The sequence below is a fragment of the Peromyscus leucopus genome, chromosome 16_21 (assembly GCF_004664715.2).
Source record: "Peromyscus leucopus breed LL Stock chromosome 16_21, UCI_PerLeu_2.1, whole genome shotgun sequence".
Lineage (NCBI taxonomy): Eukaryota > Metazoa > Chordata > Mammalia > Rodentia > Cricetidae > Peromyscus > Peromyscus leucopus.
This window is the reverse complement of record NC_051084.1, coordinates 73,262,247-73,286,558: the sequence shown is the minus strand read 5'-3', so window position 1 is coordinate 73,286,558 and position 24,312 is coordinate 73,262,247. Positions and strand designations below refer to the sequence as shown.

Genomic DNA, 24,312 nt, shown 5'->3' with positions numbered 1-24,312 from the left:
GGTAACCAGCAGGGTCCCAGGACGGTCCCCAAGCCCAGTTCAGACAGAAGAACTTGTCTCTTTGCTGTTAAGTTTGTGTCTGCAGGAAGCTCCACAGATCTCACAGACATCTGCCTGCGGCTTTGTTGAAAACGCTCTCGAGTTAGACAGCGTCCCTCCCCGAGTCCTTTCTGCCCTGCGCACACCTCTGTGAAGGGACAGTCCACTCTCTTCCCACCCATTACACAGCATCTCTCTGCTAGTTTTGCTGTTGCTGTGACAAACACCATGTCCAAAGTGGCCTGGGAAGGAGAGTAAACCACCCTACAGATTCAAGTCCGTAGACAAGGGAAGCCAGAGCAGGAGCTCAAGGCAGGAACCTAGAGGCAGAAACTGAAACAGACGCCATGGAGGAGCTCTGCTCCTGGCTTGCTCCCTATGGCTTGTTCAACCTGCTTCTTCAACAGCCCAGCCTGCCCCGGGGTGGCCCCGCCCACAATGCTAGTGCTTCCTCTTCAATCAACAATTAAGAAAACTCCCCACAGATTTGTCCACAGGACAATCGAAGAGGTCCTTTTCCTCAGATGAGTCTAGCTAATGTCGAGATGATGAGAAGCCCACCAAGTCCAAATTATTTCTTCAGCACCCAGCCCAGTGATGGGCACACGGCACTGGGTCTCCAGCATCTGCTGATATACCAGTGAGATCTATAGCATTACAGATTTGCCTTATCAATGCATCAGGCTGCTAAGGGGCTCTGGGCCTGGACTCCATTTTTATCTGTAAAATGAGATGTTTGTACCCAACACAGCCCCTGAGACTTGGCTGCATTCACCGATGGCTCATGGCTTTCTTGTCTTTTCTGGCCCTCAAGCACCAGAGTGTAACCTCTGTGGGTGTGTGAGTGCAGCTGTCCTTAGGACACGTGTGAGGCCTTGGATCAATTATAGGTCATCCACCCTCTCGGAAACAAGTGGCAGGGATTTCAAAGAATGAAAAGGAAACAACATCCCTGGGTAAGATGGCACTTCAGAGGTTCCAAAAACAGACAGGCAAGTCTCTGAGGCCAATAACCAATAACCAAAGTGGATTCTAGTGGTGTGTGAGAATACAGGGTGAGGTATAGTGACTGGGGGTCCACAGTCGAATTTCTAGGCTCAAGACGAAGGCTGAGATGAGGAGGCCTCAGCCCATTTTCCTACACACTGTCCAAGGCTGTGACTTCAGTCTCCTGCATCCCTTCAGATGTCCTTCCTGGGACTGTGGAGAACCGAAGAGTGTGTCTGGCCTGGCGCCGGTCTTGAGCTGCAGTGTCTCTCAAAGGCACAGGCACTTATCCTGCCCCCCGAGTGCTGGCCAGGGCTCCCAGGAAAGCAGAGCAAGTGGATAGAGGCTGAGCACAGGAAGGGGCTGGTTATGAAGGACTGGTGAGGAAGACAGAGGAGTCATGTGATCTGCAGTTCCTCTGCAAGCAGAAGGCTCAGTGGAGCAGGCCAGTGTGGTGCCGGTACAAACCTGAACACTGAAGACCAGGGACAGCAGGACTGTAAGCTCTGGTCTGAGTTTCCACATCTGAGAACCAGAAGCTCTGATGACCATAGGAAGATGTCAGATGCCTCCATCAAAGCACAGAGAGGAAGTTAACCTGACCTATCGACTTCTCTATAGTACATCCTCAACAGATTCAATGGTGCCTGCCCACATTGATGAGGAGAGCTCTTCTCTCTTGAGTCCACTTGGGAATACCTTCACAGATTCACAGGGAAATGATATTTGACAAACGATCTGGGCATCCCTTAGCCCAATCAAGCTGATCATTTCCTCTCAGGACCAGAAGAAGGGCAAGAAGCATGTCACCTCTGTGATCTCATGGTCTTGTGACCTTTGTCTGTCAGCCCTCCTGAGCATCCCTTTCCTTGTCCCTAGGGGACAGAAGAGTATGTGCTCCAGAGCTGGCCTGCATTTCAAGTGATGTGTATATGTGATAGGCATGAACACAGCAGATGCTCGGCAGATCATGATGAACTCTGACGTCATGGCAGGGGACAAAAGGAACCAAGTGTCCAGGCAGTGGGCACACCCTCACACTGAGCCAACAGTGGCTCTGAGCCATCGGCACCACTGGCACCACTGCCAGGGCTGGTGATGTCACCACATCTGCTCCCTGACACAGCCCTGCTTCCATGCAGAAAAGCTGCCGAGCCGGGAATGGGGCCGTCTCGTCCTCTGAGCACTGCGCTGCTCGTGACGGAGCTACTAGCTGTCAGTGCCGTCTTTTCTACCAACACAGACCTCATATGTGTTCATTTGGATTAATTAGACGTTTAACCAAGCATCTAGCCGACAAAACACTAGCCTCTTGACTTCATCTTCTAGCCTAGAACAAGTTACAGATGGCTCTTCCATATGTCTATTCCTTCCCTTGCACATTAAAAAAAATACCATTTGTGATGGACAGATCTAGGCCCAAGAAAGCCCCTGCCCATGTGTCATGGAGTTGGAACAAACTTTCTCAACCTCCCCAAAGAGCTGATGAAAATATTGATGTCCATTCAGGGAGCCATGAGGAAGCTGTTGTGAAAAACCAGGTACTTACCAAGGCATGCAATATAAGAGTGCTTCAAGGCACAGTGGACAGCAGTAACTTTCCACAGAGCAGGGTCTATTGGTGGCGGGGAGTTGTAGGAGGGCAGCTCCCACCTTTTAAAAGCATTCCTATGAGGAGGAGAGAGGGATAAGAAACTTTAAGATAGGAAGACTAGCCAGAGGAGAAAGACAGAAACACAGGATAGCTTCGGGAGGACCAGGATCAAAACTCAACAGTCCCTTCTGTCTCTTTGAAAGGGCTTTTTATAACAATGCCAAGCGGTGGGGCAAAAGACCTCCCATTTGCTGTATCAAAGCACACCACACAGCCAAGTGTAGACCCTTCCAAACACTTGGTAACCACGCCCCTGGTCAAATCATCCTCTTCTGCAGCCCTGCTGGGTAAAGGAAGCTCAGATTCTCTGACCCTGAGTAATTTGGGCCTCCACAGGGATCGGAGGAAGAAATGAGGGAAGTAGAGAAAGATCAAAAAAGAGAGAAAGATGAGGTGTGAGGGGATGAGGAGATGGGGAAAAAGAGAAGCAGGGAGATGTGAGTTGTGTGGTTAAACTCCATAAACAACCATGTGGGGTGATCTGGTAACATTCGGTTAAGAGGAAGACACGTAAACCGCTTGCTCCCAGGCAATCTTTCGCTTTTCCTAGGAATGTGCACACAAGATGATGTCACAGGTGAGTCCAGGAAGATGCTCATCATGCACTGTTTTCACTGTAGAGAGACAAGCAAGCCAGCCAACACAACCAAAAACTCAGAGGTCCCCAGTTGGCAATAGCAAAACAAGCTGGGACTGGGGCATTGGTCCAGTGAAAACTGGAATAAAAAAATGCATACAGTAGATCCACCTTAGCAATGGGAAAACTCAGGTGTGCACAGTGATTGGAAGAAAGGGCACTGCTGAGGTGCACAGACTGTGGAGCAAGTCGCGTTCCAGAAACTGTGTCTTTTTGTGTAATTCCTAGTTTTTTAGTGCTATTCACTCGTGAGGAGTGGGAGGTGTTTTGTGCTTGAAACGTGTCTGGGTATAACAGTCCCTCAAGTCTTTACGAAGAGGAAACCTGTGCAACCTCTTTTGAGGCCAAGAAATTGCATTTTGGTTTTTCTTTTTTTCCAGTCTTAGTATGTGTGTATCTGTATGCATGTATATGGTGTGTCTGCGTGTGTGAGAGGAAACATGCGTGCTACAGTACATGCCAAGTGCATTTGTGGAAGGCAGAGGATAGGTGCAGGGGCTGGGTCTCACCTTCCACCTTGTTTGCTACTGCACTCACCAGGCTAGCTCACCCATGCACTCACCAGGCTAGCTCACCCATGCACTCACCAGGCTAGCTCACCCATGCACTCACCAGGCTAGCTCACCCATGCACTCACCAGGCTAGCTCATCCATGCACTCACCAGGCTAGCCCATCCATGCACTCACCAGGCTAGCTCACCCATGCACACACCAGGCTAGCTCATCCATGCAGTCACTGGGCTAGCCCATCCATGCACTCACTGGGCTAGCTCATCCATAAGCTTCCAGGGATCCTCCTGTCTCAGCCTCCCAGCTCACCACAGAAGTGCCAGGCTTAAAGATGTGAGCTACCACATCTGACTTTATATGGTTCTGGGGATTTGGACTCAGGTCCTCACACTTACAGAGCATGTGCTTTACCCACTTGAGGCAACTCCTCAGCCCTGCTCTTTATTTTAATTAGATCTTTGAGAATTCAAACAATGAGTTTTGACTATATTCACCGTCTCCCACAACTCTGCTTCCTTACCCACCCAACTTTATATCCTCTTTCTTTCCTCACCCACCGCATGTGTGGCCTTCCACTGCTCTGTGGTGCTGAGGGGACATTGAACATACACAGTGAGAAACTGAACCCTGAAGAGAAGGCTAACGGCATGCTTCAGAATTCTGACATCCTTGGGGAGACGTGGAGGAGAGCGCACCGTGCTGGCTGCCAAAAGGCTCCCACCAACTCTGCAATGGTTTATTTAGAAATAAGAATGGAAACAACTATATTAAATTATTTAGAGTTATCCAAATATAGTGGTAGCACAGACCATACTTTGCGCTTTGTTGAAATGGCTTGTGGTAATCCCCAGAGCTCACTGAAGGATTAGACTCCGAGGGGTCGGAACTTCAACAGAAATTACTGTTTTTGTGGAATCACTGTGATGGTTGACTTGATAATAAAGTGAGAATCCCAGTCCTATTGAAATTCATCTTAATCTCCTCACTATGGTACGTCAGGATCACTTTACTGAAAGATCAAAGTGTGAATGTACCAGTTCTCATTTTTGCCTCCAAGCATGTGGTCATTTCTAGTGGGCTTAATAGCTGCAGATAGCATGTCCAGCATGTCGGACGGCACGGGGGATATACACATGAATGTCGCCATCTTGGTCTGTCTGTCTGTCTGTCTATCTATCTGTCTGTCTATCTATCTCTATCTCTCTCATGTTTACATGAGGTCTTTCTTCTATATCTCAACCAGAAACTGAGTGACCCCACAATTCAATTAGTAAGTGACTGTTAATCACAAAAGCAACCAATTAAAATGGGTCATTGTATGTTTAACTGCAGTTCTAGTAATTTGAATTTCTCTCAAAGATAAGATTACTTACCTCTCTTAAGGCCAGCTAAGGCCAACTGTGTCTATGGTCAGCTTCTCTCACTCTTCATTCCCTTACTCATGCCACCCACTAAGGCTCCATCTCCACAAGAAGGGGCTGGGAAGAAGGTCGGTTGACATCAATGTCTCCTGTCTGGTACTATTGTTCATGGCTGTGACCTGACTCTTCCTCCTTTGGGGTCTCTGGAGTTCCTCTACCATCACATCTTTGACTTGAGGGTATGCACTTATTTGGACAGTGTACCTGATGTGGCCAGGGGTCCTGGCAAGAAGTAAATAGTAGTATTCATATTAGGTATCGTGAAGGAGATTGAACAAAGGCCTATTCATAAAGTGTAGGTGAGTGTAGCAAAGTCACAAGGGCTGACATAGCACCCCAGAGATACTAACAAACAGCAAGGCAGGAAGAGTTGTCACCCCAAGGCTCAAGGGGTGCAAAGACTGAACAGTAAATGGAACATGAAGCTGGGAAGGGAGGTATAGAGCACATCTGAACCTTGAATATAACAGTCAAGTCCTGACCCTGCAGAGACATCTCCTCCTCAGCTGCCTTGACTTCTGTCTTCTCCCTCCTCACAGTCGCCTACTAATGGTCCCCATTGACTGATCCTAGGCAGGATACCAGGAAGACCACCATTACACCAGTCAGTTCCCCAGGGTGAAAAGGAGGGGGCAAAAGAGGTGAGTTTGAGAAGTGGATGGAATAGAAAAAGACCTGTCACAAAGCTCCAGGAAGCAGTGGTCTGCTCCTTTACTTTTCCTGGGGTCCTGCTCCACCCAGGGAGCCTTATTAAAGATGATCTCAGTCTCCTGAGGTGTGCTGGAGGATCTAAGGGTGCGCTGGAACCAGCTTACCTGAAATTTGTAGTAGAGTTTTCCTGTCCCACAGTTGCTCTCAAATAAACACACCGAGGCTTATATTAATTACAAATGCTCAGCCAATAGCTCAGGCTTATTCCTAAGTAGCTCTTACATTTTAAGTTAACCCATATTCCTTATTTATGCTCTGCCATCTGGCAGTACCTTTATTAGCATGGCATGTTCATCTCCTGCTCCCTCTGTGTCGGGCAGGCATTTCTTCTGACTCCACCCTTCCTCATCCCCTCATTCTCAGTTTGGCTTTCCTGCCTACCTTTATCCTATTCAGATATTGGCCAGTAAACTTATTTTTTTAAACCAATCATAGCAACATGTACACAGTGTACAGAAGGGTTATTCCACAGCATTTCCCATTTTTTGTCTGATTAAAAAGGAAGGCTTTAATTTTAACACGGTAAAATTATATATAACAAAACAGTTACCAAGTAAGAATTACAGTTATAATATCTAGTCAGTTTGTACTTGACAACATTAGAGAAAATACTCTATTATCTATCTTATCTTGGTAAGTCTAAAGTTTTTCACCTAATTTGTTTTCTATCATAACTAAGGCAAACTGTAAGTTTAACTATTTAGTCATTAACTCCATCAAAGACCCCAAAAGGATGAAAAGTTACCTAATGACAGGGACATCAGGCTCCTGGACAGTCACCCAAAGTTCCTGTGCAACATTGGGGCATCCAATTCTGGGCTTCAGGCCTAGAGTATCTGACAGACTTTCCTGTGAAGCAGGGAATTTTGAAGGACTGTCCTACCCTGTCTTGGCAAAGTTTGGCAATTGCCTTTTCTAGTTTCCTGCTGGCCCAGTTTGGATAGTATATTGTCAGCAATTGAGACAAGGGCAGTTTTTTTTTGCCCAAATTGCTAGCTTTTGCCATAAAGAAAGCAAATCCATATGGAGGCTCTTTGATGCCCATCATCTTCCTTTGAAGTAAATTCGTGCTGCCAGGAGCAGATGTGTCTCACTGTCATGAAAAGCCTTAGGTTATTAAACACATTAAATGCCATTTTCTGTAGGTCTTTGAAGTGTTTGAAGACAATCTATCAATTTAAATATATCTGTGTATGACCTTGAAAACATATCTAACATGTCTATATGTTTGACTATTATAGATGACTATTAATCTGTATTTCTTAATTATATTTTACATTTTTAATTGATCTGCATAAACATAATCCTCCAAATAAGAGTAGAAACATACATACAGTATAACAGAAATAACTTTAAATTTGTATCAATAAACTAAAATCCATACCAATGTAAAATATTTAAGATTAATAGTTGTTTTTTGTATTAATGTAGATTCAATAATCCACCATTTTTCCCCATTATTTCTATATCATATCTCCCTTTCTTCTTTTAGAAAGAGATTGACTATGACCAGTAACAATTTGTAACCAACCCACTTTAAATGAAACCAAATATTTATAACCAATATTTTGGGAATGTGGGCATAGTTTTCTAGACTACTTCCTGCTGATTGCTGGGCACTGGTAATCTTTGGGGGACCCTGAGAAAATCCAGATAATTTTGTTAAGTCTTGGCTGGAGTATTCTGTGAGGCTGGGTCATCTCAGTCAGGAGCCTGGAAGCTGTCTGGGATGCGGGATCACCCGGACGTTTTTACTGGGGTCTGGTCCCCTTGTTCTGTCCTGTCATTGTTCTTAGGTTTAGTTCTTTATGTCTGTAGAGACGATTTCAGGAGGTCTTCCTTGATCAAGCCAGAATGAATCCATAGCCTCTCATTTCCTGTGGAAATAAAAACAGAACCTCTCCCCAAATTAGCATATCTTTTTGAATTAAATTTTGAAATCAAGATATTTTTTTAAATGTATAAGGTAGTTTAATCGAGCGGCTTTCATGATCCAAGGTCTCTTTCCACACAGAAATCAGCCATGACTCTAGAGTTCAGTTCTCACTCGGGCACACTTGGACATGGGCTTCCCATCAAGCTTCCCACTGCTCTCTTTCAAGCCCCACTTGCTGAGGGAAGAGAGCATATCTCCATACACACTTCCCTCGACGTGGCCTGGAGCAAAATGTCTTCTTTTGGCTTTGGGAGACAGGGTTTCTCTGTGTAACAGCCCTGGCTGTCCTGGAACTTGCTTTGTAGACCAGGCTGGCCTCGAACTAACAGAGATCCACCTGCCTCTGCATCCTGAGTGCTGGGATTAAAAGTGTGCACCACCACTGCCCGGCTTGGAAAATGTCTAGTTCTTTGTTTACAAAGTTTCTCCCCAGGGCATCTGCTCTGGTCCTTGTCTTAGGTTCCATGAGAATCTGGGCTGCTCGGCCAACTCTTGACTGCTTGGTCATGTGACGGTTCTGCAGTGTGGTCCACCGTGGAGCCCATCTGTGGCTCCAGGTGTGATAAGTGGTTGCCAAGGAAACCAAAGTAACAAGAAACAGCTTCATTAAGAGTCTTCAACTCAATTCCTAAATCCTTTAAACTTCCCTGAAAAGCCCGTCAAGGGATTGGCCAACCTGAGTGCCACTCAGATCTTCGTAAGAGAGAATGCCTGAATCACTCCTTGGCATAGGCAACCAACCTGCCCAAAGACCTGCATGTCCTGACAGCATGGCAGCCATGTTGGCTGGGTCCCACTGGACAAGAGAAAAACGGTTCTCAGGATGTCCAGTTCTTACTTATTTCCTCTGGGAAACTGCTGTGATACAGCCATGTGGTCACTATGGGTCCGTGAAACTGAAAGGGGAGGAGAGAGTATTTATTTTGTTATTTTTAATTATGTGCATGTATTGTCTGTATGAGGGTGTATGTACATGAGTGCAGTGTCCAGGAAGGCCAGCAGAGGGTGTCTAGAGTTACAGGCAGTTGTGAGCTCAGAACTGAACTCAGGTTATCTGGAAGAGTAGTGTGTGCTCTTAACCACTGAGCCATCTCTCCAGCACCTGGAGGAAGAATTATGAGATATACATAATTGAAAGAAGTATCTTGGAGACATGAAGGATTGTGAAAAGGTGTTTAGAGAGAGGATTATAGATAAATTAGAGAATCTTGGTTTTCGTTTTTTTATTTTTTTATTTTTTTTTTTTGAGACAGGGCTTCTCTGTGTAGCCCTGGCTGTCCTAGATCTCACTCTGTAGACCAGGCTGGCCTCGAACTCACAGAGATTCGTCTGCTTCTGCCTCCCGAGTGCTGGGATTAAAGGTGTGTGCCACCACCGCCTGATGGATTAGAGAATCTTGGAAAGGTGTGAGTGCAGAAAAGTCTGTGAAGAGATGTGAGTGACAGAGAGCTCCCAGTTGAGCAGGGGGACCACGGAGCCAAGCTCATGCAAGAATGTCGGATGAAGAATGTCTCTCCTGAGGATGGAGTATTCCAAGGGTCTCCCTCATGTCGCTGATTGACGGTGTGCATACTGTCCCTCTCTGTGGTCTGTCTCCTCAAGGAACATGGTGAGGAATGGGAAGAGAACCATCCCAGGCATGTGATTTGGGGCAGCAGCAGCCCAGGGTGGAAGAGAGGAAGATTATCCCCACAGAAGAGCCGGAGGGGCTGTCTGGTCTGTGATTTTCCCCGAGACAGACATTTGTGTTTGTATTAAAGTATCACCTTTCTCCTCTCAAAGATCATCTGTTCTCCCTGAGGGATGACAGGCAGTGTGTGCGGGGAATGTGGGGAAAGATGATGGTGTCCCAGGAACTGCCAAGCATGTGACCACGGGCTTCCTCATCACAGCCGGAGTGCAAGCATGCCGTGTGCTGCTAAGGTACTCCACAGAGCCAGTACCAAGACGGATAATGGCACTGAGCACCGTCAGTATGATGACTCCAGTTGACAATAAATGTGAGCCATTACACAGGAAACGGTCTGATTGGGAAGCCAGATGCTTGCTGACCGCTGCGGTGACTGAGGCATTGGCACCATTAATCTCCATAAGAGGAGACACTTCGACCCCTCAAACAAGATGAGGCTGAGTGATCTATGGCTCTGCAAGGCAGTTTAGTCCAGTGAGACCCAGAGTGGGTGTTGAAAGAATTCACTGGGTAGCTAAGGAAATGCCTCATTGCCCCAATACCCTGTCTGGTAAGGGAGAACAACAGAGCCCACTGCCTCCTCCCATTCTGGCTCCTGGCCAAGTGACAGCTAGGCCCCACAGCCTATGCTCTGCGGAAGCCCAGAGGGTCCCTCTCAGCTTCACAGCATGGTTGGAATTGTCAGTGTTGCCTGCCCGAGTACCTCTGGAATGGTCAAGAAGATGGGACAGGCTGCTGCCAGGAGCCCCATGAAATGACCTGGGTTGTGGCAGACTCCTGCTCACATCCAGTGAGCGAGCTGCACACGTCCATTGGGGTCTTAGCACAGGTTGTCGTATCTTGGTTAGGAAGGGGCAGTCTTGACAAGCCAGTACCTGGGAAGAGACCAAGACTCCATTTTGTCCCTGCTGCAGACCTGAAAGTCATTCATGGAGAAGAGCACCACCTTTACCCACTTTGGGTAAGTCAATACGGACTTCAGTGAGCTGCCTGTGGCTCCCTTCGTCACTGAAATTGCTTCCAACTCGAGCTTTGAACCCAGACAGACGAGAACCCTCCTCAAGGCCGAGTCCCATGTGGCACAGGAGTTGTGAGACTTCATGGATGACACCGTGAGGTGTAGTTACAGCCGCCAGTGGGTAGCATCACACAGATCCTCCCGAGCACCCAGTGAAGGCCAACTGCAGGCAGCTCGGCTTCGCAGAGAGTGTGTTCCTCGCTGCAGGTCCCCCAGCTCCGTCCCCCTTCATCGCAGTGGCCCTCGACGTCCGCAGGGCAAGCCGGGGCTGCGAGGACACACTGCCTCCCACACACCATCCCTTGCGCGGGGCCATTGGTCTCTGGAACTCCTGCACAGGCGCTGGCCGTGAAAAGGTCCAAAGCCTTAGCTGGTTCCTTAACAAGGGGTGGCATGGGGACCTCGGGGGGGACACGCTGACAAATCCGAACTCGGCAGATCTGGAGCGGAGCCCAGCTGCCGCGCTGTTGACAAGCTCCATAAGTGATTTCGATGAGCCCCCGGTCGAGAGCCACCGAACCAGAGAAATGAGATTTTGTACAGTTCAGGCATCAGATAACTGTGTGGAGTGTGGGAGGGTGTGGGAAGCAGAAAGAGAGCTAGAGAGCTCCCCAGTAGCAGCTCAGGCAGAGGGGCCACATCTTGGCTGGCCTCCCAGCAATGGAGGAATTGAATGCCCCACCCTCTGGCTTCCTGATTTTGCTACTCAGCTGCTTCGGGCCTCCTCCTTGTGTGACATTCAGATAGAGAGCCACCAGGGCAAAACTAAACCCGTTCTTCTGTTTTTTTTTCTTTTTGTATTGCTTTGGAGCCAGCTGCTCGTTATTGTGACCTCACAGGTCACTCGGCTAACCCTTCCTGTGCTGCCGTCCCAGCCAGAATCCTGTCTTTGAAAGAAAGGCTCCCCCTGTCAGGTGACTGGGGGTTCTGTCCATGGCCAGGGTTGCAGTGGGAACAAAGACCTACAAGTCCACATGCACTTTTCCTCCCCCTCTGTCCTGCTCATCTGTTCCCTCTGCTCTCCACTTGACTCCTCAGCCCAGGCTCCTCTTCCCAGGGGCTGGCTCCTGTCTCCCGGTGGGTCACAATGCAGTCTACAAAACAAGCATCACCTTTGGCCTCAGGCTCATCTAAGACAATGTGGGTAGCTTGTGTCTCCAGGGATGCTGTGCCTTCATCCCAGCTGCCTGAGGTCCCTTGTCCCAGCCCTCTTTCCCAGATCTTTTCAGCAAGCTTAGCGAATCCTGGCACCACCACACATGAGCTGCTTTTCATTGCAGAATAACTTTGTCTCAGATCAGCCTTGAAGGACTAAATCAAGCCGCGCCTCCCACTGTGGTCCCCTCAGCCCCCCATGGGTCTCACTGCCAGCGTCCTTACCATGGCCAACCACACTCAGTTTCCACACTGGCCTCAGCTCCCACTGTCCTCTGCCTTACCCGCTCCCCCAGGCACACAGGCCTTCTCATTGCTCCTCACAGGCACCACGCAGGCTCGCGCCTTGAGCCCTCCATGTGCTTCCCAGGCCCCTAAATCTCTGCAGGTCTCGGCCCTACTGTCCAAGAGGCCACCCTCGACATCGCTCCATGCACTCTGTATCTTTGCCCAGCTTGTCTTCCAGCCTCCTGTGTTACATTGCAGACCTGATTTTGTTGTTGACTGAGGTTCATCTTCATCACTAAAATTATTCCTCCTGGAGCGGGCAGGTCCATTGTCGGCACTAAACAAACATTTCTGAAGGGGCCAGTGAGAAGGCTCAGGAGGGAATGGCATTTGCTATGCAGGTCTGGCAACCTGAGAGAAATGACTGTACAAAGTTGTCCTCTGACCTCCACACGCACACCATCACACACACACACACACACACACACACACACACACACGCACACGCACACGCACATGCATGCATGTGCACACACGCACACACGCACGCACGCACGCACACGCACACGCATGCACGCACACACACATTTGTTAAGCACTTCCCCTAGCCTTGCTGGTCCCCGGTCCACTGAGCAGAGCAGTAGAACCCTGTGGTGCTGATGTCGGATGAGGTGGCACACGTTGACCTGGACCCCAGGACTGAGCCGGCGATAGCTGGCATTAGCCTTCTATACTTGTATCAGACACATTCAGGAGGATCCCCCGGACCTATGACTCCTGGACATCACACACACCTGCAGTGTGCCTACAGAAACCACCACACACCATGGACTAAGGCAGGAGCCTGCCTCCTGTGGAAGGGCCGTGAGTGCATGTTGGGACTCCATCCCTCCATCCCCCTTCTCACCCGCACAGTCCTGGGCACTGCCTCCCACACAAAGCCAGAGCCCTCCCCCTGCTTCTGCGGCCTCTCTGCTCGGTCCAGTACCCGCAGCCAAAGCTCCACAGCAGGCTGGCACTGAGTCCCTCGTGCGCCCCTGGTTTACCCTTGGTCAAAGGTGTTTAAAGAGGGAAGCTGAGGCAGAGCTCTGTGTCAGCAGGCCGCAGACAGATGGGCCCAGAACTCTCAGGGAAGGCAGTGTCCCGGCCACTGTCACTGGTGTTCACACACCACCTTCTGTGTTTCACATCTGCCGTTGTTCAAAGACAGAGTCATCAAATGAACACAGGATCCTGTGTGTCCTGCACACAGCCTCTAAACAGGGCTCCAGGGGAAGAAGATACAGAAAACAGAAGGGCCCCTTTTCCACCTCTAAACGCCCTTCGCCTGTGACTTGGAGGTCAGGGAGGATCCTGGATAATAAAGACCGGCACTGAGCCTCATAAGGCTGATAGAGTGTTCCCAGGGGACGGCAGTGTCATCCTCAGCCAGGGTGACAGAAGATACCTGCTTACCTGGCGCAAGGAAGAGAGGGTGATTGGTTCCGCAGAGATAAGACAGACCGGTGACCACTTAGCATATGTGTCCATGCATCGGTGAGGCAGTCAGGAGGGAAGGAGAGTGAAGGCTGGGGATGGAGGCCTCTCTGCAGGCCGAGTCCCAGTCACTGTGGAGAGCTGCAGTCAGGGTCAGTGTCAGCCTGCTGGGGCAGTGTACACTGGGGCCGCCACTCGTGAAAAGCACAAAAGGCTTAACAGAGGGCCGCACTGGCCATGATGGAGAGAGCTGTCATAAGCATTTTCCTAGATTCACACCTTAGCTTTGCCCCTTCCTAGCTGTGTGACCTGTGCTGTGTATGGACGCCCCCCCAGGAAATCTAACTGCAGTGAGTTTGGGGTGCTGTCCATGCATGGTTATTCTGAGGACTTGGTGGTACATAGAGGACCTGGTCAGAGGGCATTCAATAAACGGCCAGCATTAGTAACTCACCTGCTGCAGAAATAGACGGCATTACTTAGGGTTTCTGGAGGGTGGCTTTGTTTGAACCAGGGTCTCCTATAGCCCCAGCTGGCTTGAATCTCAATGTGCAGCCTAGGGTGGCCTCAAACTCTTAATCTTTCTGCCTCAGCCTCCAAATGATGGAATTACAAGGTGTGCCACTATGTCCAACGTGTGTGTGTGTGTGTGTATGTGTGTGTGAGTGTGTATGTGTGTGAGTGTGTGTGTGTGAGCGTGTATGTGTGTGTGTGTGTGTGTGTGTGTGAGTGTGTGTGTGTGTGTGAGTGTGTGTGTGTGTGAGTGTGATGTTTGTGTGGGTAGGAATGTGGGCAGGTGCCTGCCATGGCACACACATGGAGGTGGCGGCTGGAGACAAACGTGGGTGTCTTTGCCTTCTAGCTTGTTTGAGACAGGGCCCGTCTTTTTACTGTTCGCTGCTGTGGATGCCAGGCTAGCTGGACCGTGAGCGTCCAGCCACTCTCTTACCCCAGGATGCACACTGCGCCACCAGCTTCCCGTGCCTCTGGGGATTCACACTCGGGTCCTCTTGCTCTCATGGCAAGGGCTGCCCTCTGAGCTAGCTCCGTGGCCTGAAATTATATATTTAAACGCTGGAAGGAAGGAGCCCTCTCCACCCTGCACCTCTCACCCCAGATAGGCTGTGATACCAGGTCTCTGCTTTTGAAATGAGCTAATCAGGCAGTAACGAGGCCCCTAACCTCCACACGAGGAAGTGGGCAAGCCAGCCTGCGAATGAGACTCCAGACTCAGGGAGTGTGGCGGTGGTGGTGGTGAATATTTAAAGGACCCTCAGAATAGAAAAGACATCCTGTGCTGCTCCAAAAAGCCCATGTGGAGATGAAAGGGGACATTAGTAGGGACAGTCTCCACTCAAAATTGGTGGAAATAGCTGTGACCCATGAAACATGTTCTCCTATGCAGCGTGGAGCTGCCAGCCGCTGCCTGTCTGTGAACAGAAAGCAAATGATGGTCCCCCAGAGATGCTGGGCTGGTGAGGTGGCCGGGGGCGGGGTGGGGGGTGGGTGAAGCATTTGACACACAGGCCTCAGCTCATTCCCTGGAACCTGGTTAAAAGTGGAAGGAGAGAATCGACTCCATAAAGTTGCCGCCCCCTCTGTCTGTGCGCCATGACACATGTGTACTCCCCCCCCCCACACACACACACAATAGTCAATGAAAAAAATGTTGTAGAAGGAGATTGGGATCCAGGACCCTGGCACCCACGAAGATGGGGATCCGGAAGTTAGCCACAGGACTTGGCAGATTAACCCCCTGTAGCCTCCTCAGCAATGCAGGAGTGATGCGGCCTCAAATAACCGCCATCGGGATTAAGTCTGACGTGTTCAGGAAGTGCATGGGTTGGGGACAGGAGTTGAGGGGTGAGATGAGAGAGCAGGATTTGGGGAGGAGGGAACCTTCGTTCTGTGGCAGGGAGGTCGGACTTCACAGGGAGGGGCAGGGCTGGAGGGCAGGGACAGAGCCAGGGAGGGGTAGGTAAGGGAGGCCTTCACTCTGCTGGACTTTGTGGTGCCTCCGTGTTGACTAAGAAGCACTGCCCAATGGCAGACCACCACCCCCAGGGGTTTAGCAGATGAGCTAGGAGGGTACCTGGGGCTCCCCAGTTACAGCCAGGTACCCACACAGAAGAGTCAGCATCTAGGCAGGTCACAGCCACCAGTCAGCCCCACTGAAGGGCTCAGGCCTGCCCAGACCCCTCCCCGCACCCCCCCCCCACTGGTTCTGTCTCTGGTCATAAAGGATGAAGATTCATATCACCTCCATTGATCAGCCTGAAAAACTCGGCCTTATATGGAGGTGGAGAACAAGACCCAGGGTTCTGAGCCTGGAGCAGCCGACCTGGTCAGAGCCACACCCTCTTCTTGGTCGGGAAAGGGCTTTCTCCAATGAGGAAATTCGGGTCTCCTCTTCCCTATGGACCCCAGAGGACCTGAGTGCAGGGAAGAAGAGGGGAGGTGGGACAGACCCCTCCAGTGACAGATGTCAGGTGCGGGAGGACACAAGGGGAGCTGCTTCTGAGGCCGAGCTGAGGCTGCCACCCAGAGGCCCCCGAAGGAACTCCCAGGACCCCTTTGTCTTTGGATGCCCTTGAACTCCGAAACTGGCCCCATCGTATTTTCCCTTCTGCCTTTCTTGGTTGCTGTAACCCACTGGCGTCTCCCTCCTCCAGGAATCTCAGAGAACACGGTCACACCCTCCCTGCCTGACCTCCAGGAAGAGAAACTGCGTTCCCAGCTGGAGGAGGAAAAGAGCAGGTGAGCCGTCAGCCGGTTTTATTGGTTATCACATGCATTCAGCATGCATGCTGACCCCGACCCCCTTGGGCCTCCAACTTCCCCTTAGGAAATGGGTCCAGCCTGGGACCTCAAACAGCGGGAGAGGGGAGGGCTAGCTCAAGCAAGGCCTAGGCCTGGGAAGGGAGGGTGCTGAGTGGGGAAGCACCCCACGCAAATGGGTTCTCATCCCGTGAGAGGTCACATATCAGACTTCCTGCATATCAGATATTTACATTACCATTCATAACGGTAGCAAAATCACAGTTTCATGGTTGGGGGTCACCACAATGTAAGGAGCTGTGTTAAAGGGGAGCAGCTTTAGGAAGGCTGAGAAGCACAGCTCTAAAGGAACCATGGAGCGGGCTCATGGTGGGCTTCACTCCCCAGCTTTACCACAGCTTTACCACAGCTTACCCGGGGCCTGGGAACCTCAGACCTTCACCCAGCTACCGAGGGGCCCAACGTGATTCTACTGACCGGGTGAGGAGATGCAGACTTCCCTGGTCAGGCTCATTCATTCCTTTATTCTCCATGCCAGGGCTGGGGTCTGGGGGTCCCGTACAAGTCACCTCCCTGCCTCAAGCTACTGATGGTATCAGTGCAACAGTCCCTCAGCATGCATGCACACACACACACACACACACACACACACACACACACACACACACACACACACACACACACACACACATGCAAGCACACGCAAGCACACGCATACTCACCTGAGCAACACTCCCTCACAGCTTCCCAGCCAAGGCGTGTGCTCTCTTTCACACTGGTGCCATTGGGGTTTTCCTCAGTTGTCCATCTGCCCTCTGTGGATTAGTGCTTCTCTGTTTTCTGTGAAAAGCAGCTGCAAACGCAGCTCAAGGCAAAGGGGGTTTATTTCTGCTCACGGTCTGAGGGTACCGTCCATCACAGAGAGGAAGGCAAGGGCAGAAACACACCCTGTAGTCGAGAGCAAAGATGGATGCTGGCGCTCAGCTTGCCCATCCACACTTCCAGTCCATGTGCTGGTGCCGCCCGTGTTCAGGGCACATCAGCCCTGTTCGTTAAAGCTCTCTGGAAACACCCTCACGGGTACCGGCAGAGGTGTGTCTCCTGGGTGAAGATCAACGGTGACACTTGTCCTGAGTACATGTGCAATGAAAGGGAGTTCTCATTCTTGGAGAAGATCCCCGAGTGCCTGCTGAACAGAAATGGCCCACCCTGTTCTCTCTGATGGGCTCAACACCTGGTGCCGTGATCTAGCCCTGGCAGAGTCCTCTTGGCCCCCTTCCCTGCACCAGGGCAGCTCTGCCAGGCTCCTGAGGCATAGATTCTCTTCATTTACAGAACACACACACACACACACACACACACACACACACACACATACAGACACACACACACACACACACACACACACACACACACACACACACACACACACGCCGGCGACCTCAGGGCATCAGCACACTGCCGCTTCTCTGACCCCACTGCAGGTACAAATCGACGTTCATGCGCCTGAAGGCCCTGAAGGTGGAGATTGAACACCTGCAGCTGCTCATGGACAAAGCCAAGCTGAAGCTGCAGAAGGAGTTCGACGTCTGGTGGGCTGAGGAGGCCGCCAGCCTGCAGGTACTCTGCGGGGAGCCCCGGGAGAGCGAGAGCTTCACACTGCAGGCCTGTGTGCTCTGGGCCTGGCTCAGGAAGCCAGTGCTCACCCGAGTGACCGAGTGACAGGGACACAACATTCCACTCAGGTAGACTGCCCAGTGGGAGACGACACCAGAACAGTGATTGTTATCCCTGTGGTATCATCTAAGATACTGTGGGATTTCATTGGACGTCCATTCTCTCTCTCTCTCTCTCTCTCTCTCTCTCTCTCTCTCTCTCTCTCTCTTTCTTTCTTTCTTTCTTTGCGGCACTGTATCTCTGTGTAGCCCAGGCTAGCCTTAAACTTAGAGATCCTCCTGCCTCTGCTTCCTGAGTGCTGCAATTAATGGCATGGGCCACCACACCTGCCTGCTCTTTATCTTATTACAGAGCCACGCACACTTGCACATTAGTTCTAGAAATTTTAGAAAACATGAAAAAGAAAGTAAAAATCACTTTTATCTCACCACTCAGAGAGAACCAGTAGTAGTAACAGGTTGGCTTATGACATCTTGCATTCTGTGTGTGTGTGTGTGTGTGTGTGTGTGTGTGTGTGTGTGTGTGTGTTTGGAGGAAAGGAGAGAGACTGGTTGGTTTAGGGCTTGTGGTACCAGGACTGAAGCCCAGAGTCTCAAGCATGCTAAGCAAGCATCCTTCCATTGAGCTACATCCCATTGGTCGTCAAGTATCGTGGTTGGCCTTGTGTTTTAAACTGTTTAGAATGACTGCTTCTTTGTGACATAATTCTGTAATGTCATTTCCAATAGTCTCTGTTCCATCACGCGAATATACTTTAGACGGTTTTGTCAATCTGGTCTTGAATATTTAGGTAGTTTCTGGTTCTTCACTGAAGACATATCTGTAGATGATTTTTGCATATTTCCAGACAAATCCCTAGAAAGTCTCTGTGATGCTGTGAAAGCTACAGAGCCTGCTAAGACGCATCAGTAAAAACCTCAGCTCCCTGTTTGCCCTTGTGCAACCCGTGGATATGGTAAGGAGGAAGTGAGGCGGTCACAGCGTCACATCACCCTTGGAGAGTCTCCCAGGCTCACCCCTCACTTTAAGGGCAATGGAACTGAGAGGCAGAAAAGGTATTTGCCCAAGGACACCCAGCCAAGCACTGACTAGCACATTGCTACTGGCCATGGTGGCACACACCTGCAGACACAGCGCTTAGGAGGCAGAGGCAAGAAGATTGTGAGTTCAGGACCAGCCTGGGCCACCCACAGGCAAGACCTCATCTCAAAAAGATTTCTTTCATGTCTGTGGAAATCAGTACTGTGGTTCCTCAACAGACAGAAGCTAGAACAACACGGTTACCCAGCTGTGCCATTCCCGGATATGAACCTGAAGGGGGAATGTGCTCACACCCGTCCTCATCACTGCGCTGTCGACAATGGCCAGCGTAGGTGTCCATCAACAGATGAGAAGCCGAAACCGGTGTGTACGTGCAGTGGAGTACTAGTCAGCCATGAAGAAGAATGGAATCATTACTCATAGCTGGAGATAATTGCTCAATGAGGAGGACCTGGGAAGATAACACTGCATGTGTTTCTCACATGTGCAACCTAGATTTAAATAGACATGTGGTGCATTACGTGGCCTGAGAGTCGATGGGGGATGATGTGGAGGATGATTTGTGATGCCTGGAACCCACACAGTGTGAGAAGAAAACTAACTCCCACAAGTTGCCCCCCCCATACATATACAAACAGTGAGTAGATAAATGAATTAAAAATCAAAAAATAATAAATTCATACATTACCAGTGATCATATGACAGTACAATAAAAAATAGTTCGTTAAAAGTAAATGCTTGGGAAAATAACAAAAATTAAAATCTGAAATAAAGCTATCAAAATAATTTTAAAATAAAGCTATATAATAAAATATGCATATTCTTTTGTAGATATGTAGGGTTATCAATGAAGTATTAGCAGCATTCACCATGACTTCAGAGTCACAATGAACACAGTATTTCAATAGCTCTGCACCAGCTGTGATGGTACGACAGTATGTGTGGTTTTGATTGGTGACAAAGTCACAGGGACTGTTGATGTCATTTATTAATCTCAGGTAGAAGTTAGGGGAGATGAAGATATAACTGGTTTCTATGTATGTCCACAATGACCCTGGCTTCGGTTGGGACTCGGAGTCTAAAACTGTTTGTAGCGAGTTCTTCTGGGAGTGAGGCCTTCAGCAGATGCCCACAGGGGTTCAGCACTGGACAGTAGACAAGCGTCATGAACTATGATCTGGAGAAGCCCAGACAAGGCTCCAGATTCCCATCGCTTGTTAGTTACATAGTCAATGGAAGCCAACACTGCCAAGGTGCTCAGACCCACGTGCCTCCTGTCACCCAGGGCATTGTCCCCGAAACAGAAGAGGCCAGATGGTGCCAACAGAGATGACAGACAGCTTGCCACAGGGAAGCCGATGCCACACAGCTGTGGGTACTTTCACAGCCCACCCTATAAAAGTCTCCTAGGAGACTGAGGCAGAACAAGGGAGGTGAGGAGTGTTCTCTGATGGCTTCCAGCGTGGCAGGCAGCCAAGGGGAACAGCCTGGCAGCAGCTTCTCACAGGCTCACTGTGCCCATGGGTTCAGGGAGCATCATGGGATATTCTGGGAGACTCAAAGTCACTGCCACTCCAGCCTTGCTCTCCGGGGTCACTGGAGACATACAGGTGTTCCAGGACCACCCTAGCAGAGGTGAGTGCTCAGGAAGTGCTCCATACTCCGTAAGAGGATCTTAGGGACGAGGAGAATCACACCCAGGAAAGATTTCCCGAGAACTGCTGCATGGCACTGAAAACAAATTTATATGCCCCATTTGGGGAACTAGGAGGACGAAGAATAAGCCAGACCTTACCAATAGTGTCCTCATCCAAAGATAGTGTTTTGGTAGTAACTATACCTAGATTTATTTTTTGCCACAGGCATCATGTATACTGACTTCTAGAATAGGCTTTTCCCCCTTAAGAATGACATCAAAAGTCTGGAGAGAAGGATTCATGGTTCAGAGCACTTCCTGCTCTCCCAAAGGACCAGAGTTAGGCCCCCAGAACCCAAACTGGGTGACTCACAGTTACCTGTAATTCCAGCTCCAGCAGACCCAACGTCCTCTTTTGGTCCCCAAATTCACATACATATAAATAAACATTTTAGAAAGAAAAGAAAGGGTGTTTTAAAGAATTACATCAAGGGCTGAGGGTGCAGCTCAGGGGTAGAGCACTTGCCTGCCCAGCCTGAGGCTCCCAGTTCTAGACCCAGTGCTGGGGGGGACAGGACAAGAGTTACATCGAGAACATCGTACCTCGGACTTACACTAACTTACAAAATGCCTTCTTGAGCCAACAGGTAAACTCCCCAGCCGCAAATCCTCAGGAGGGTGTGAAGCCGGTGCCGCAGCGGGACCAGCCACGGCATCTCTCCAAGAAAAGGTCAGGACAGAGCTACAGCTGAGTCGGGGCACCCAGGCAAGGCTCCCATGGTCTGGAGAATGCCTTTGCTGTTTAGTTAGCTGTGGCCCCTCAGGCTGTGGCTTTAAGTTCCGCTGAGTGCACACCCCTCCAGACCCTCACTCTGACAGCCAATTCAGTGCACCTACCACTACAGTAACGGGAAAAATCGGTCCAACCATGTGAGCCTGGTCCTGCCACCTGAGGTGAGCAGGAGGGGCATGGCCTGGGAGGAGTGTTGGGGAATAGTCTGTCCACCAGGACCCAGGGAGTTGTGACAAGAGTATTAACATCCATTGTCCTAGAGAAGAGTCAGGAGATACATGGGCAAGAAGTGGACAGCTTCCCACACCGCGGCATGAGTCGCAAATGCCTGAACACCAGCCCCAACCGATCTCACGTCCTCTGGTTCTCTATGGTGGGGAGACCCAGTGGGGACTGCATGTCTGCACACCATGCTCTGGTCTCTCACTAATCACGGGACGTGGTGCCAGAGTCTCTGATGGGCACCTCTTGCCTCCCACATCAGACTCAGCCCTGCCAGGCCAGAGGACAGGACAATGATGTGAGTGGGGCATCCATCTCTGCCATCCAGGGGCCATCAAACCTTTGGGTTGAAGGACACCAACATCCCATGTCAGAAATCTGAAAGGAAGCTTTTTAAAAAGATACCAAGAAGCAGAAGTGTCTAGAGGTTAAGAGCACTGGCTACTCTTACAGAGGACCCAGGTTTGGTTCCCAGCACCCACACAGCAGCTCACAACCATCTGAAACCCTAGTCAAGGGGAAATAATGCCTTCTTTTGATCTCTAAGGACAGCACACATGCATGCAATGAACTTATATACCTTCAGGCAAAACACTCATACACAAAATAAATTAATTAATTAATTAAAATAATAGATAAAAGTGAGATATAGAGGCAGGCAATATGGTTCAGTGGGTAAAGGCTCTGCCACAGAACCTGACAACAACCTGAGTTTGATTCCAAGGAGGCACATGGTGAAAGGAGAGAATCATCTCCTGCAGATTGTCCTTTGACCTTCACATGTGTGCTGTGGTACACACACACACACACACACACACACACACACACACACGCACGCACGCACGCACGCACGCACGCACGCATACAAGCACGCATGCAGGCGCGCGCGCGCGCATTCATGCATGAGTGCACACACATTTTTCAAAGATGCCAGACAGTGCCTGTAGAAGCCTGAGGGAAATGTCACACAAATCCCAGCTGAGGGACATTCTACAAAATACCTGGCCAGTACAGCTCCAAAATGACAAGGTCATAAAAACCCCAGAGTCTGTGGTCTGGAAGCCTAAGGGAGAGAACAAAGACTTGACGGCTCCAGGTGACACGGTGCCCTGGGTGTGTACTGCAGGGGAAGGAGGTAGACCCTCAAACCCGGGCATGGAGGGTGAGCGCTTGAGTCAGGGTGGAGCCAGCTGGGAAGTGCAGAACTGTCCCAGCTGCTGTGAAAGTGGACAGGAAGACAGGAGGACAGGGGGACAGGATGGACAGGAGGACAGGATGAATAGGAGGACAGGTTGAACAGGGGGACAGAGGACAGGAGGACAGAGGGACGGGGGACAGGATTGACGGGGACAGGATAGACAGGGAGACAGGGGAAGAGGGGACAGGATGGACAGGGGAACAGAAGGGACAGGATGGACAGGAAGACAGGAGGACAGGATGAACTGTCTTTGTAGGACTTCTGAAAGTATCTAGAAATCCAGACTGGAGAGGTGGCTCAGCCATTGAGGGCACTTGCTACTCTTGCAGAGGACCAGGGCTTGGTTCCCCACAGCCACCCCAGCCTTTCACAACCCCCCAGTAACTCCAGCTCCAGAGGATCCCACACTTCTGGCTTCTGTGGACGTGCACACACACAAACACACACACACACACACACACACACACACACACACACACATGCATGCACACACACACACACGCATGCACACACACAATTAAAAATAAATATTTTTAACTAGAAAAAATCTTATCTAGAAAACAGAAGGACCCATACAGAAAACCCACTTCTGGCTGACACTCCACCAGACCTCCCAGCCGCGTGCCTGGCCTCAGTGCCAGTGCCTCCCTGGCACTCTGTTTCAGGAACAGTGCCCACCACTCACCACATGCAACAACTGGTGAGGTGTGTTTTGTTTGGATATCTGACTGTAGCTGGAGTTCTCCTGTGTCCACCTGGCCCCTGCAGCTGCTCAGACCCAAGTAAACACACAGGGACCTATGTTACTTATGAACTGTATGGCTGTGGCAGCCTTCTTGCTTTCTAGTTCTTATATATTAAATTAACCCATTTCTGTAAATCTATACCTTGCCACGTGGCTCGTGGCTTACTGGCATCCTTACATCTTGCTTCTCATTGTGGCAGCAGCTGGCAGCATCTCCTGACTCAGCCTTCCGCTTCCCAGCATTCTCCTCTCTGCTTATCCTGCCTATACTATACTTCCTGCCTGGCTACTGGCCAATCAGCATTTTATTTATCAATCAATCAGAGCAACACATTCACAGCATACAGAAAGACATCCCCAGTATCTGAATCAGTAAATTCATGAAAGAAGAAACAGTAAATCAAACTTTATTTAAAATGTAAAGGTACTATTGGGCTGGAGAGAGGGCTGAGCAGTCGAAAGATCCCAGCACCCACTTCGGGTGGTTCACAAACACCTGCAGCTCCAGTTCCAAGGGACCCAATGCCACCTTCTGACTTCCACAGGCATCTTTGAACATACATGTGCACACACTCATACACACATACACACACACAAATAATAAACAGTTGATAAAATAAAAATTTTTAAAAGGACTCAGTTAAGAAACAGAAATGTGCATAAACTGGAGGATGTTTGCAAAGCACACATTTTATGAAAGACTTTTTGTACCCAAAATATACACAGGCCACCTTATGTGCAGCAGTAAGAAAATGGATGG

General features: G+C 49.9%; 1 protein-coding gene across 1 annotated transcript in view; it reads left to right on the top strand.

Annotated features, from left to right (window-relative positions):
* Kif6 (kinesin family member 6) overlaps positions 1-24,312 on the top strand; it is a 317,253-nt gene that overhangs the window by 279,249 nt on the left and 13,692 nt on the right. Inside the window, exons 17-19 of the mRNA XM_028882504.2 lie at positions 16,135-16,219; positions 17,725-17,860; positions 21,242-21,324. Coding sequence (XP_028738337.1) covers positions 16,135-16,219; positions 17,725-17,860; positions 21,242-21,324 — 304 coding nt within the window. The remainder of the gene's footprint in view (positions 1-16,134; positions 16,220-17,724; positions 17,861-21,241; positions 21,325-24,312) is intronic.